This window comes from Chelonia mydas, chromosome 6 (assembly GCF_015237465.2).
Source record: "Chelonia mydas isolate rCheMyd1 chromosome 6, rCheMyd1.pri.v2, whole genome shotgun sequence".
NCBI classification, from domain to species: Eukaryota; Metazoa; Chordata; order Testudines; family Cheloniidae; genus Chelonia; species Chelonia mydas.
The window spans coordinates 89,944,222-89,960,128 of NC_051246.2; the positions used below are offsets into that span (position 1 = coordinate 89,944,222).

Below are 15,907 nucleotides of genomic sequence, written 5' to 3' on the forward strand. Positions count from 1 at the left end.
CTGTGCTTACCTTCGGTCTAATCTTTTGGGTGTGGCTGAGCTGTGTTTAACACAGGGCCTGAAGGAGGATGTAGGTGTGGGTGGGAGGGTTGAAGAAAAATGGCCTTATATCACTTTTTTATGTACCCTTTTCCTGGGTCATTTTGGTCTCTAGTGCAACTTGCAGCAATCCTTAAGTCTCTAATGACTCTCAAGGGGCAACTCTGGCAGCTGGTAACTGCAGGTCTGCAAAAATGCACTGCCTATACTAGGTGCTGCAAAGAGTAGGGCTTACTCTGCGGGCTCTACATCACTGGAGGAATTCCCCTATGCCAGAGAAATCTTCAGCTTGCCACTTAGACCACCTTTTCCAGTCTTCTTTGCACCACTTCAACAGGGCCTAGGATCTATCTCTCCTCCCCACTCCCCTCTTTTTATTCATCCTTTTTTAAGTTGGCCTTGGTCATAGGTAACAATAGTGTTGTTTGTGTATAAACTCAGAGTTATTCATTTGCAGTGTCACTATCTGTGGTGGTATTCATATTTAAAATTGTATTCTCTAACATTTTTATTACAGACAACGAGCAAAAGATCTAGAAGAAGAGCTAGACAGAACCATTCATTCTTATCAGAGTCAGGTATATACTTTTACGTTGACTTAACTGGCATTTTGCCATACTCAGGAATGATACGATTGACTTTCAGCTTGAAACTACCACTTCAAAGCTGCTTGCAGTACTGCATTTGGCTTTATTTGGTTAATGTCATCAGACATACCTTAATACAAATTACAATTAGCAAAGACTACCAAGTGGGTGGTATTTTTGAGTAAGAGTATAACTTCTCAGTTTAAACTCTGGGGGCCTGTTCATTTTGTATCAGAAAATAGCCTTGAAGTCTTAATTTATTTTTTTGTGTCAGATGAATAACTTATTTTAAAGGTATTCTAATGCATATCTCTCTCTAATAGATTACTTCACATGAGAAAAAAGCTCATGATAACTGGGTAAGTTTCAAATATTAAAATTTCTCAGCTCTGTTATGGAAAAATTACAGTGCTCTTCAAACTGCTGAACAGACTGCCTTATACCTTGACTTTAGTGGAGTGTTTACAGACAAAACTATTCATTAAATATTTTTGTTAGTAGGTTTCTGAATGACAAATCTTTTGGTTTTTTTTATCAGATAAAATAGCTGTAGTAATTAAACCAAGTCTCTTTAATTCTGCCAGAATGTTACAAAATCACTTGCTATATAAATAAATCCACTGGAACAAGATGTTGTTTAACAATTGTTTGATGTTTTGTAAATAAACTTTTTGGCCTTGTTTCAATGCCATTTTAATAAATTCCCTGGCTGTACTGTTCTGCCTTTATCTAATAGTAAAAGACATTTTGTCCTGTGATAACATTCTGTTCAGTTGCTTTTTTTGTTGTTGTAAGAATATAATTGCAAAATCCATTTCTCTCTTCTCCTTAAACTAGAAAATGAAATATTTATTAGTAGTGAGATATTTTCAGTCTTGCAAAGGGGTCTACATAGGAGAGAATCCTACTGATAGGTTTCAGAGTAACCTTGTTAATTGGACTCCATGCTAGGGTAATCCCCATACTGCCCTAGCTCTTTTTGCAGGTTTTCAAATAGACCTTATTTACGTCTTAAAACTTGCCTGCTTATATTTTGGAGATGCAGTGTAGCCATAATACTTGAATGGTGTGGATTTTTTTTTTGTTTCCCCATGGCCAATTTTAATGTGTGCCTTAAAGAATCTATAAGTCAGGATAGGTAAGGTTAGATTCTGACCTCGGATATTCACATGCAGCTTCCATTGAAATCAGAGTTGTGTGCATGTAACCGTGGGAATAGTCTGGCCCTTTGTAAAATAAAATAAGCGTCTTTTATTCAAGAAAAGAACAAAAGACTGCATTTCATCCCCTCTTCCCTTCACTGTTGGATACAAACTTAGATTTTTTTCATTTGCTTGCTCTTTCTTTGTTTCAGAAGTAAGTGATAGTGGATGAATTTCAAATAATCTTTTTAGAATTTTTTCATTGTTATTGCACAGTTCTTATGAATACATTAAAAAGAATAATTAACATCTAACATTATTTGATCTTGTTTTAACTTGAGATCTTAAGTTTACACATTTGCTGTCAAGATTACAATAAGTTTATAATGCTTGTTTTGGATTCTATAAGGTCAATAGTATTAATAACTTAACTTCTTGGCTTCCTTTGATTTGCACTATTTTTAAATATGGCAAAAATCTGATGTGGAGTGTAGCCTCTTAAGATTCCCAATAAGACTGATTCTAATCATGTGATGTTTTAACAACTGACTTCAGTGGAACTGCTAATAACTTACACTGATTGTGAAAAATACCTAGGAGTTTCAACTTCCTCTAAGTCAGAGTTTCCTAGTATGTGTTTTCTATGTGGATGGTTATTAAAAATATTATGCTGGTTCTTGCTGATGAAATCCAATATATGTACCTTTTGCACTTTCCTAAAAAGTACATGTGATAATTTCCCCTACACTTTATAGACCTGTTTCATGTTATGAGCAACAGGCCTACAAATTATCAGTTAGAAACACTTACTGGAAATCCAGGAGGTGTACTAGTTATGAAACATTTAATTGAGTAGGTTTTTTTCCTAAAGCTGACAGCCCGGGCAGCGGAAAGACATCTTAATGATCTGAGAAAAGAAAATGCACACAACAGACAAAAGTAAGTACTGTACTGGATAGATTCTGAACAGTATAATTTAGCTGTAATTTTGATCTTTCTGAAAGAGCGAGTGGAAAAGCATAAAACCAGAACTGACACAGCTACAAATGGGTGTGGGTGAAGTATTTGTCAGACTGTGCGTGACCTTAACGTGCCATGGTCCTTCATGTATTTTCAGTAGAATACCCTTAACTAATGAGTCCACAGGTTTGTAGAAATGCAGCTGTTCGCCCTGTCCTGTTTTTCTTCTCTGTGTTAGTAATGTTCTGTGATAATGGAAAACCTTGGATGGGTGGTGGAAACATTTCTGAGTGACTGATACTTTGTAGAAATGGAGAACTGTTGAGAGTCTAGACTGAGCCGGAGTGATTTCTTAGCTACACAACAGTACAAATTGCACCAGCAACAATCAGATTGCACAATGTTCGTAGCATGGTACACCTTCAGTCTCCTCTCCACAGTTAAAATGGTAGAAGGAACATTAGTCCATCTTGGCATAGAAACTGCTGGAGAGAATGTTATTCTGTTTCGGTAATGAAAGAAGGGGACAAATGAAATGTAAACATGGTTATATATGTGAATGTAAGATCTGGTTAAAAATACTGAAATTAAATACCTGTTTTGAGAAAGATAGCACCAGGAATTTGTTAAATGATCTCCTATATTAACCAGGAACATTGATTACTGAATGTTTGTACTCTTAAAATTGAGTACTGTTTACTTATTTAATAGACTATTTAAAAATCTTTGAAATGAGGTTTACAGTAACCGAGGATAATGTGATGTTGGGGCTTGTAACATTTGTTCCGTTTTTTAGTGTGTGAATTACAATTTTTACCTTTCAGTATAAAGGTAGATGAGTATTTTGAGGAATACTTAAATTGATAACTTGTTCTATGTTTGACAATTATTCTTTGTAATTTATTTCATTAGCTAATGTAATATCTTTGATACCACCTAGGAAATGGAATTCTAGATTAATTTTATATTTCAATAGAGATGTTGATGGAGAATGATGGATTTCCAGGAAACTGGTATGATTTTTTTTTTTTATAAAGTTAGTAACTTTTTTTGTTCTTCCCATATTTACAGATTAACTGAAATGGAATTTAGATTTGACCTTTTAGAAAAAGATCCTCACGCTCTTGATGTCCCAGTTAGACCATTTGGCAGAGGTACAGTGGAGTTTTTTTAAACTCATTTTTTTTTGGATTGTAAAATACTACAGGTGTGGTGTGGTGGTGATATTTTCGCTCTCCTCCCCCCCCCCCACCCCAACCAGCATATTCATAACTGTAAGCACGGCAAGCATTTGTGCACGCAAATATCACTTTTTTTTTTTTTTTTTTTTTTTTAAGAGCTGACCCTGAGTGAATACATTATTCTAGATCACTTAAACATTTTTCTACTGGGTATTTAGTCTAAAATAAGAATTTTGAAATGCCTTTGAAATTAGACCACATCGTGGTTTCATTCTAGAACACGTAACAAAACCACCCGATTCATTTCACTTGTGACCCAAGTTTTGAATTTAAATTGTGAAAAGTAAACTACTTATGCAGTTTTTAACACTGAATTTGAATATTTTGTTTTAACTGTTCCAGAGCATTCCCCATATGGACCCTCACCCATGGGCCGGCCTTCATCTGAAACAAGAGCTTTTCTTTCCCCGCCAACCTTATTGGAGGGCCCTTTAAGACTTTCACCTATGCTTCCAGGTGGTGGAGGAAGAGGTACAATTCTTAAATTTCAAAACATCTCTATTCTGAATTTCATTCTCCTCTATTAATCTATCTTATCTTTTTCTCCTGATGGTGACCTGCAAAAGTATTTAAAAACAGCCAATTCAGTATAAAATGAAATCCCCAGATAAACATGAAAATAATTTTCCCGCTCATTTTTAAAGCAGTCCATTATGTAATATCGGTAGCAATACTGGATCACTAAACTATGGTATTACTCCTTGTGGCATCACTTTGTACAGAAGTGTAGGGAAACAGGCAAACTTGGTCTCTTTTGGACAGACAGGGATGCTGCCTGAGCCTTTCCTCCTTTACAGAGGTAGAATTCCTGCTCAGTCTCGTTCCACGATCAGCAACAAGAGTTGGTCAGTGACATCATTAGTTTCCTGAAGAGAGTGCTGCTGCTCCCAGCTCAAAGAATAGTGGTCTGAAAATGACAAAGGGAGGGGAGTGCACCTATGCACTCAAACAGTGTGGGACAATCCTAATGGGGCTGGCAAGAAATATGTCTCTCTGGGAAGTGAGGTAAGGCTTGAAGGAAGGAGTAGCTTCCTCTTCTCCCCCTCCCACTCCCCCAAAAAATAAAAATAAAAATACAAATCTGTGGCAGCCTTTGTTCAGGAGAACACCACTGTCCCACAGATGTAAGAGAGGGAGAGAATCTGTGACTCCATTCACCTCTATCTCACAAATTCTTTGGTAGTCTTTGCAAACATAAGAGAGCTGGAGGAATGGGGATAAGGTGAAGTGTTGCAAGGGAGCTCAGCAGTTTGTTACAATGCAGTGAGAGTGGAAGTCTCTGGTTCATTACTCTTTGCAGAAGCTGCTTCTCCAATTACTACTATTGGTCTGCCCCTAATGACATATTCAGACCCAACTTGCTTGGAGATGGGATCCTTCTACTTGTGAAGAGGAGGAGGAGCAGCAGATCAGCTTAGGATGCTAAATAATCAAAATTCAATTAAAATAGCATTTTAAAATGAAAAATTGAGGCCAGCTGCACTTCAAGGTTAACAATTTAAGTTCTTAGAACTTTGAAAATGCAGACTGAAGATGGAAAGTTCGGCCTTCGCTATATCACATTTAAAACCTGGTCTCTTAATTAATAATTTATTATATAAATAGGAGAAACTGGAATTTTTTATACACCTTTACATTACAAATACCTTCAAATTTGAAGAGAAACAGTACAGTAGTTATTAACAGTTGAATGGTCTCCAGGAGGATTTGGTCCTCTCTGGGGGACAGTAGGAAGCAATGAAAGTTTCAACTTGTTCACTTTAAAGTGCAGTTCTACTGTGAAAAGGGACTATGTATGCATAGTCCTGCCTATTTATTTTAATGACAGAAATAAGTATCTACCATTCATTTCATGCTGCAGAGCCAGTGAAGCTGAGTGAGCAAGACATTTTAAAAGAAATTGGTAACTAAGTTCTGATTGTATAATCTTTTTGTAATTTTGTGTAAGACAGAAAATAGCTTGACTTTCAGATTCCAGGCTTTTTGAGGTGCTGAGAGTGAGGAAAGGTAACTGAAACTCAAAATGACATCATGGAGTTTCATATTTGTGTCACTTTTTTCAGCGGAAATCACGCTTTTTTTAAAGGGAAACTAACAACTTAACAAGAGTATTTTATAAAATAATTAATAAAGTAGTTTCACCTACTACTCAGCTCCTGAGTTTTCCTTCCCATTTTTTTGTGGTCTTGCCACACTTACAATAAAACTCTTTCCCTATTTCTTCTGATCTGTGAAACCAACTTTACATGCTCTAATCTCCTTTGATTCTCTTCTCTTCCAACTTTTGAAAGTGTTGCTCACTAGAATGGTAGGTTAAAAAAATTCAGAGTTTTTTTCTTTTAATTTGACCATGTCCCTTCAAGCTGCAGGGGACTGACACTGAGAAGAACTTTTAACAAGAAGGTACCAGCTTCACTGATTGGAATGATAGGAGGATTTATAATATACTTTTTAAAAAGAAGAAAACTCTGAATATATTGTAGATTCATCTTTTAAGGAATTAAGCTTTTATTTCTTCTTTAAGCAAACCTTTTAAACACTTTCAGTAAACATGACAACTAAGCTGATGCAGCAATTATGGTGAATCATGACAATTCACCTGGTAAATTGTCCTGCTTTAGCTATGCTTCTACCACATATTTAAAGTACTGGCACTTTTTTTTCTTACTATTGCCAGACAGTGACGTTTGCTGCAACACATTATTAAAATGTTTGAATAAACTGATATCTTATTTCTTTAATAAGGATCAAGAGGAGCAGGGAACCCTGCCATGTATGAAGCTGCTAATGAAAGAGGAGAATTGAGCTCTGATAGGTTATCTGATCCCCACAGAGCACCTTCAGACACTGGGTCCCTATCACCTCCATGGGATAGAGATCGTAGGATAATGCTGCCGTCATCAGGTAAATAAATATCCTGGGCCATCAGATATTTGTAAAAATGTAATTATAAGAATATTGGAAACTGATGAGTGTTCAGATACTAGCTACATTTTAAAAAGACATTCACAGTCACTGCTTTCTACCTAACTTTGACATGTAACCCTGCTTTCTGTGCACAAGGGAGAATATGCTGCAACACGTGAAGGGTATAATATAGGTTCATTCCCCTTGTGCATTGGTGAGTCCCAGGAGGAGTTTAGATTTCTCCTGGAGCTCCTCTCTGGAGATGCATGGCTCTGTGATGTACCAAGCATAGGATTATATATATAATGTGTAACTGAGCATTTGGGGGTTAAATTAAATGCAAGTATTTTATTAGCGGCTTGTTCTAGGCATTAGAAATTCAAGCTGTGTCTAGTCTGGAAGATTCTATGTTCACTGGAGAAATGGTGAGATCTCAAGAGCTAAGAGAGAGCAGAAGCTGACCCATAGAGGGTATGTCTGCACTAGGAAATGGTGTGGGTTTTTTTTGTTTGTTTTTTTTTGTTTTTTTTTTTTACAAAGAGAGAGTTTAACACATTGTAAAATCCTGTATCTTTGTTAAAAACAAGCTTTTTTCCTAGTGCAGATATACAGACTGCTTAAAACACATGGTTGGGGAAGGGTGCTAAAGTCATTGAAGTTAAACAGGTTTTACTTTTTGATTAAAGGAAAGCTCTGTTAGAGGTTGATTTCACCCTTGCCTCTTCAGTTAAATTGTTAAAGCTCACAGTAAATGTTCTTGATCTCCCATGTGTTCTTCAGCAAAACCAGGGACAACCAACCTTGACATTCCTGATACGTCTAAGTTACAACGTAAGCATGGGAGAAGTGAGGGGGACACAACCTGTCAGGCCATCTATATACATAATAAAACAGTAAAGGGCACAAGCTCAATTCAAAAAGAAATCCAGTTTCACGTCACCTTTTAGTACATGAGATGAATATGCCTTAAATGTAAGTATTCCAGATTTAATGAAGTAGGACAGTGTCTATAGCATGGCCTGCTACAGTACATGTTAATGTAGTCTTAAAAAAATCAAACTTCATTTATATTGAACATACTGCATATTTTAAAACATATGGTAATTATTCCTGACTAAAGCACGGATCCAGAATGTAGGTCAGCTGCTGCATCAGTCATGTTGGGTTCAATTTGCATAGTAAGATTTTTCTGGTATTGTATTCTTAAGCAGCCGTTGACATCTTATTTTAAATCTATGTAGAATTTGATGTTTTATTTACCAGAAGTGCAAGTAGTAAGGATGCTCTGCTGGAGACTTACCTTCATTTCTTATTTTATTTTAAGATAATTTTCCTATATTATACACTATCTAATTTTGGATGTTTTGTGAGATTTTAAGAAATCCAAAGAGGAAACAGGTAGACATATAACTTAATTAACAAAAATCCTGAGATTCTCTTTGCTAAATAGACTGCCTCTTGTGATTTAATTGAATGGTAGGTCAGCCATATAACGATCCAGCTCTCCCCCCTCGAAGACAAGAAAGACTTTATTCTAATCCTCCAAACTCAGGAAGACTTTCTGGACCAGCAGAACTACGAAGTTATAACATGCAGTCTTTTGATAAAGCAGGTAGGAATTGCTTTAATCTGCTGCCATTATGTGACTGAATGAAAGATAGTACAATTATATAATTATGTAATAAGGTATGGTAGTGGATTACGTGTTAGTTACCATGGCCCAAACCTATAACATAAGATTGTTCTGTTCAGAAACGTATTTCACCATTTGCTAGCCCAGATACTACTTTCCCTATTATCAGGATAGCAATCTATTCCACAGAATGGATTGTGCTCACTGAATGGTAGCTATTCAATATTTTCTTTGCATCCTCCTCATTCAGTGTGAGGGCCTATGCCTGTTTACAGCATTCAGACTCTGCACTGAATGCAATGTTAATCATTTCCTCATAGGCTTTCCTATGGGACTCATCACTGTAGCATCAGAGTGCTTCACAAATGTTACCACAACACCCATGTGAGCTAAAATGGTATTATCCCCTCTGGAAAATGGGAAACTGAGGCACAGAGAGATTAAGGCTAAAACTATCATGTATCCACTAACTTTGGGTGCCCAAATTGAGACCTTTAGGGCCTGATTTTTTCCAAGTACTTACTATTTTCATAGCCCCTGTGATACAGAAGGGCCAGGGAGCAGTGGGAGAGTGCTAGAGGGAAAATATATAAGCTCAAGGCTAATTAAGGCGTGGTTCCCTGTAGACTAGGGAAGATGGTTGCAGGTTAATTGGAGCACCTGCAGTCAATTAAGGCCCTGTTAGGAACCTAATAAAACCCCCTGTGTCAGGCAGATGGAGGAGGAAGGACTGGAGCTTGGAGGTGTGTTGAGAGATTTGGAAGACTTGAGAATTGGAGTAAGGGAGACCCTGCCCAGCAGGACAGGGAGACTCCCTTCCCTCCAGCATCTAAGGACTGAGGATAACCCCACCTAAGGGGGACGAGGGTAAGAAACCCACAGGGTTGAGAGGGGCAGGGACTCAGAGCAAGGAGCAAACCCAGACCCCTTCTCCGCTTCCCTCCTCTACCACCTTCCTGGGCTAGTAGTGGAGTCCTCGGCACCCAAGAGCAGTGGCAAAGGGTGGCATCTTAGATCCCTGCCAAGAAAAGTGCAGGACCCACCAGACTAAAATCGGCCATCTTGCCACACCCCTTATATGTTCAAAGCACAGGACCCACTGACTCAGTTACAGCTCAGAGTGCTCAGCACTCCTGCAAATCAGGTCTTGGACGTTTCAAGTTGAACATCTAGAAAACGAGGAACACCCCAGGGTATGCTGACGCTGCATCTGGGGGTGAGCCTGTCCGCCCACGTCCAGACTTATGGTAATGGGGTTTGCACTAGCATGCTAAAAATAATTGTAATATACCTTGCTTTGGGGTTGTGACTTGAGCTGGAACTGTCAACGCCACCCTAGCTCCTAGGTTTGACAGCTTGAGTGCCACCCTGCTGGTGCTCAGTAAAGATTCCCTAGGGTGCTTTAATGTAGTACTGTTTCAAATGCTGCTGTGTTGAAGTACACTGTGTCTACATGGAGCAGGTAATGCATAAAGTTAGTGAACTTTAGAAATCACACCTCAGTAGAGTGTACCCCACCAAACAGACGATCCACAAGTCTTTTAAAGTAGACCTATATCTGAGATTTTGAGAAGGGACCTTGATAATCTATTTGTTGATTTGAGGAAAAAATTCTCCTCTGTGCTATGGAAGAAGCAAACCAGATAGAAAGTGCAAATAGAGGTCCAGCATTACTTGCCTGGTGGCATAAGTAGCTGCCTTGGCTCAGCTATTTCTTTTCATTTCAATGCTTTTTGCTCATATAAAAGGAGAAGCTAAAGCAGGATTGTTCAAAAATCAATTCCCCAAGTATGTATGTGTGTGTGTTTTTTTTTTTTTTTTTTATTTTAGGACAGGCCACAGTCAGTGACATTACAATCTGTCTGGCACCCTCTCCTTTCCTCCTTTTTTTTTTTTTCTTCATTTTGTTTTAGAGAACATTTTAATTCTTATGAAAGGTGCCAGATTAAATGTATCACCTCGTTTACAAAACAGATCGAACACAAGTAGCAACAAGGCATTGTGGGGAAACTTGCACTATTGTTTCTTCTCAGCCCGGATATAGTGGGTGAGAGAATATTGCAGTCTCTGCAGAGATTTTGCTAAGATTGCATCTTGTGATGGTGGCCATCTTTGTAGGCCTTCAGACTAAAAGTAACAAGCCTTAGTGGTGTGGTCCATATACTAAGATGTATGTTCCCAAGCAAGGAAGACCCTGTTATAACTGAGAAATATAATATCCAGGAGAGAGAAGATTTATTTGGCCAACAGCAACTTGGAAAACCTGCAGCTGGGTTGTAGTGCTAACATCAGATGTTTATCCTCTTCCTAAACGATGGTGGTGATGGTGATGCTCAGGCCCAGAAACCTAACCCTTAACTGCCCCTTAGCACATATCCAATTGCTAAGCATGCTGTCCTATATCTGACAGTATCCAACACTCCTTTCCCCTTCTTTTTTGGGACAAACTTTGGTGGTGGTGGTGGTTTGCAGAAGAAGTGGTGGGAAAACCTAATTTATTTTGTTACTTTTCAACACAGATGGGCAAGCGTCTCCAGAAAATAGTTTGAGGACAGAGCCCAGTGGAAATGGAACTAAAGACTATCCCAGTTTTAGTGTAAGTAATAGATGAATAAAAACTTAAATTCATTTTCTGCCAAACTGTTTTTTGTGCAAGGATATATTTTTAATCTATTTGTTCTAACCTTTAAGGCAAGGTTTTTTGTATGTACTAGATGATCAGCTATGTTCCAGTTTGTTCCTCTATCACTTTTTAAAGACACGCAAGCTTGTATATAGATTGTGATAGCACCCACAATGTACTAAGCACATATATAAGACAACATAGTCCCTATCCCAAATTAATTGACCATCTGAAAAACTAAAAAGACAAAAGGATGTGGGGAAGGGGATACAATGTATAGTGATCCAGATGATGGCTTGTGTGTACTCATTTCCCCACTTTTTTTTTTCCTTTGACTGTTCCCAGCTGCATTCTTTGAGACTAACTGGCCCAAGGAATAGAACCCAGGCTTCCTAGCTCAGTCCTCCACCTCCTGTCTTGAAAATACAGGCCTTATCTCTTTCAGAAAGCTAATTGACCAGTTTCTGATTTTTGCTATAGAATTTCCTAAATGTGTCTGATCAGTCACTCGCCTCTGAAAGTGAAGCAATTGGATCAGGGTTTGCTCCCCCACCTCTCCCTCCACCGAGAGCTCCACTGCTGCCTGTGGATCCTAGAGGAGCTTTTATAAGAAGAGGACCTCCTTTCCCACCTCCTCCTCCTATTGGCATGTATGGACCTCGTGAATATTTTCCAAGGGATTTTGCGGGTCTACCACGTCCTTCATTAGCAAGTATGTCATTTCTCTTTGCATTTGTTTTCTTAATTAGTTTAAATTCCCTCAAACTACCATCGTCAGGGTATACATGTAAATTATATTCCTGATCTTACTGTGTTTCTCTAAGACCTCTTTTGGTGTTGGTACAATCTTTCTTGTTCTGCACACCCTTTTTGCCTCTTCTCCAAATCAAGCTAATGTGAAGGGTATGACAAAGTAGCTACTTTTTCATAGTTAGTTAAGACTTAAGTTTCATCCCAAATCTGTCCATCCTGTTGTTCTTGTATAATGCACTACATAACTGTAAAATCACTATTTGTAAAGCTGTCAAGGAAACTAGGCCAGATTCTCTAGCCTCTCCCTATTTCCCAGCAGGTGTAGAACTGGTATAACCAGTTCCTATGCCAACACCCCCTCAGCACAGACAGGGGGCATTGGCAGAGTACACTGCACTCTGAGGCTCATAGCCTGCTGAGGTAAGCTAGAGCAGTCCCCAGGAGCTCTAATTTATGCTACGGACAGAGAAGCTTGGTCAACAATTTCTTTAGACCTATACATCTTACTGTACTGTAAGTGTGCACTTTGACACTTAATTGATGTTGTCAGGGGATGTGTACAATGTATCTAGGACCGAGTCCTCCAGCCCAGGTCCACTGACATAGCATACTAAAAATAGCCATTCTGAGTCAAGCAACACTGTCCAGGTATGATCTACACAGCTATTTTTAGTGCACTAGCCAGATCTGCTGTGCAGATCCAGGCTGGGAGGCTCCCTCCTACATGCACTCTAGACAGTGTTAGTCTCTCTATATACTTACACTTGCTTTTCACTTTTAAAAATATAACTTCCTCCCTTCAACAAGAAGCCATTAGACAACAATGTGAACTAAATCACGTGCCAGCTTTAAATTGAGGCTATGTAAATAAAAGTTAAATCTTCCACAACTGGATAGCTTTTATTTTGGTTAAAGGAAATAAACTGAGATCCTGCCAAGTTCTAGCCTTCTACGATACACAGGTGCTTAGAATCTTCCAAAATAAGTACAGAGCAAGAATAGTAGAGAAGATCTGCAGGGATGCAGTCACTTGATAAAGGAAAATGCCTCACTCATGATAGGAAGGCTGCGTGCTGGCATAATGCTACTGTTGCTGTTCTTCTATTTCCACTGCTCAGAAGATTGTGTCATGGGCAAACCACTAACTGCCCCCAGATTGAAATCAAGGCTTGCCTTTGCCTCTATTAAGACTTGTACCTATTTCATTGGTCTACCTGTGAAGTAGAATTGCATATTGCTAGCTGTAAGATATTAATTCCACTTGATGCACAAGATTGTTCTGATGTGGCAGGAGAGTGGAATTTTGATTTTCTAGAATCTGAAAGTCTGTCTGCACTACACAGTAAGGTTGACATAAGTCACCTGATGTCAACCTAATTGGGTCAGTATCTATACTACAGCCTTCCTCCGGCTGATGCAAGTGCCCTATTCCACTGACATAACTTAAGGTAACTAGACAGCAAATGTGAAAAATCAGGACAAGGGTGGGGGATAATAGAAGCCTATATAAGAAAGACCTTAAAATCAGGACATCTGGTCACCCTAATATAACTTCACCTCCACGAGAGGCACAGAGCTTATGTCAAAGTAGTTTGGGTGACAGTGTCTGTGTAGACACCATGTCTCTTACATTGCCTGTTGGCTGTCTTGTCAATTTCATAGAAGAAAGCTGGGAAGCTAGAGCCCAGCTGTCCCCTGCTCTAGTGGCTTCCCTCCTTCCAAGCCATGAAATTGACAAGCCAACTTGGCTCCTTCCAGGGAGAAGGAAGGGGCTGAAAAGCCTCAGGCAGCTTTCCGGTGCAGGGGGAAACAAACAGCCGATCTCAAGCCTGTGGGGTAGCTGGGCTCCTGGCAGAGTGGCCTCTCAGCTCCCTACACTGCCCCTCTTAAGTTGATGGAAGCACTCCTGGTGAGGAGACACCACCAACCAAAGGCAGGTAGTGTGCATACTTACAGCAGTGGCTGTAAGTCAACCTAATATAGGTCAACTTACATTTCTAATGTAGACATACCCTCAGTACACAGATGTGCTGTGGAAAGTGGAACTGAGAGTTTGACCAATGCCTCTCAGAGTTGGCAAAATCAAATTAGGAAGCATTAGGCTTCATGTTTGAGGTCACTTAATACTTGCTTATGGGAGGCTGCAGATCAGCTTCCCTCAAACAAGTAACTGTTAGGCTTCTGTGCTCAAGCCACCATCTCACTCAAATGAAGCAACATGCCCCAGGCAGGCTCTGCGAAAGGCAACAAAACCTCATGATCAAATGTGTTGGTGCAATTTAAAAAATTTGCACATGGACAGTTGTGGTGGGTGCACTTTATAAATTCAGATACTAGCTCTGTAGGAGGGGTGAGATGCGAGTTTGATCTTCACTTTTGACAAACATTTAGGGATACTTTTAAAAGGCTTTAAAGGGACTATTAAGTCCCTTAAATGCCCATTATTCCCCATTATTTTCTACCAACAAAAGCTCCTCAAACTTTTAAAATGCCTGAAGTGGGGCTTTTCAAGCAAAATGCTTAAATGTACTGTAGTAAAGTAGTACCTGCCAACAGCCATCACACTTCATGTCCCCTTGATAGAATCAGTGGATATAATCCAAGTCTTTCTCCTCCAGGAGCAAAAGGCGAACCTTGCAGAATGCCATACCTCAAGTGCCATATGACTACTTGAGATGGCAGTGGCACATACATACCTACATTCACCCTCATTACATTGCAGTACCCTGTAATTGGATACCATTGAGAGGTGTAACATGGTTTGGTGCATCTTCCACATCTCTTCCCAACCTAGACTGTAGCACTGGGAATTTCTTAACACCTAGTACAAGTCTTGTGTTTTCTGGCATCGTGCCCTTTGCTTGCTTACAGACACAGGTCACTGTAAATTATTAAACTGCTAAAAGACTGATTGGCATAGTGAGAAAAGGATATCCAGCACTAAGTCTATATATTTTGGATAATGAAGCTTTAAAAATGTAACTAAATACTTTATAAATATCTATTAAACAGTGAGAAATCCATTTCCAGTGAGGCCTTTTTCTCAATATCCACCACAAAGAACTGGATCTTTTCTGCCTCCTCTGCCTTCACTTGAAAATAGGAGTGAGCCTCCTGCATTAATTCATCAATCAAATACTCCAGCTACAGGACATCCAGAGCCACAGCAAGACACCTGATGCTGTTGTCTGACATCTTAGGAATTAACCTGATGTACTCTTTCTATACCTGTAAAATCATCTTCAGTTAAGTAACTGCTGTTACTTAAGGGATTCTATATAAATACTTTGCTCAAATTGAAGCTTAATAGAATGATTCTCAGGATAGTGTTTTGTAAATAAGGATAAATTAAATAGTTTCCATTGTACAGTAGTCATATTTTAAATTAAGTATTTTTAATTTGAGTCACCTGTTCTGAAGGTGTACTAGAGTAACATTGAAAACAGTCCAGCTATTGTCTCCTCTGCACAGGAAAACTCTGCATGCGAAGAGCAGTGCTTGCTGTAGGAGTAAGGAAAAAAAAGTGAAAACAACAAATGTTTGAATTAATAAAATGCAGTCACTTTACAAACTTGTGTGGTGGTAATGTTAAGCAAACTGTTCAATTTCTGTATAAACTATTTCTGACTCTCTCCCTTCTCCTATCAACTCTAACATGTGAACTTACTGCAATGCTTGTAGTCTCTAAAGTTTAACTGCCCAAAGCCATTCAGCTCAAATATTTGTATTTTAGTTTATACTACTACACTAGACAAATATTTTTCTTACATGCAATTATGCATTTATATTGTTTAGCTTACCAATTGAGAGAAGAAATAGAATGAAAGGGAAGAGGGACTTAAGCCATTCCTTACTTCAGATTTGTTCCATTTATTGATCTCATCTCTTAGGTAGTCCTGTTACAGATGTAGTCTAAAAATGGTGTCTGTTCACACTAAAACCTCATGTCACTCTGGGGATCTTACTAACCATGACATCTATATCTAACATCTGGAAAAAATCTAAATGGATTTGCTTAATTA

At 38.7% G+C, this 15,907-nt stretch overlaps 2 protein-coding genes across 17 annotated transcripts in view; one reads left to right on the plus strand and one right to left on the minus strand.

Annotated features, from left to right (window-relative positions):
- The window catches only part of MIA2 (MIA SH3 domain ER export factor 2), a 67,753-nt gene extending 52,301 nt beyond the window's left edge, over positions 1-15,452 (plus strand). For all 9 annotated transcript variants that reach the window (XM_043549932.1, XM_043549933.1, XM_043549934.1 and 6 more), the window contains 10 exons: positions 557-617; positions 950-985; positions 2,640-2,707; positions 3,800-3,882; positions 4,312-4,440; positions 6,715-6,873; positions 8,357-8,488; positions 11,029-11,105; positions 11,613-11,844; positions 14,898-15,452. In XM_043549932.1, the coding sequence (XP_043405867.1) occupies positions 557-617; positions 950-985; positions 2,640-2,707; positions 3,800-3,882; positions 4,312-4,440; positions 6,715-6,873; positions 8,357-8,488; positions 11,029-11,105; positions 11,613-11,844; positions 14,898-15,064 (1,144 nt within the window). In that variant the 3' untranslated portion in view covers positions 15,065-15,452. The remainder of the gene's footprint in view (positions 1-556; positions 618-949; positions 986-2,639; positions 2,708-3,799; positions 3,883-4,311; positions 4,441-6,714; positions 6,874-8,356; positions 8,489-11,028; positions 11,106-11,612; positions 11,845-14,897) is intronic.
- Positions 1-15,907, minus strand: part of FBXO33 (F-box protein 33) — a 57,308-nt gene that overhangs the window by 10,732 nt on the left and 30,669 nt on the right. For 3 of the 8 annotated variants that reach the window (XR_006291899.1, XR_006291904.1, XR_006291897.1), the window contains exons 7-8: positions 14,432-15,386; positions 2,579-2,675 (exon numbers count right to left, since the gene is read on the minus strand). The gene's annotated coding sequence lies outside the window, so the exon portion shown is untranslated. The remainder of the gene's footprint in view (positions 1-2,578; positions 2,676-14,431; positions 15,387-15,907) is intronic. The other 5 variants (XR_006291900.1, XR_006291898.1, XR_006291903.1 and 2 more) reach the window with 3 other exon arrangements.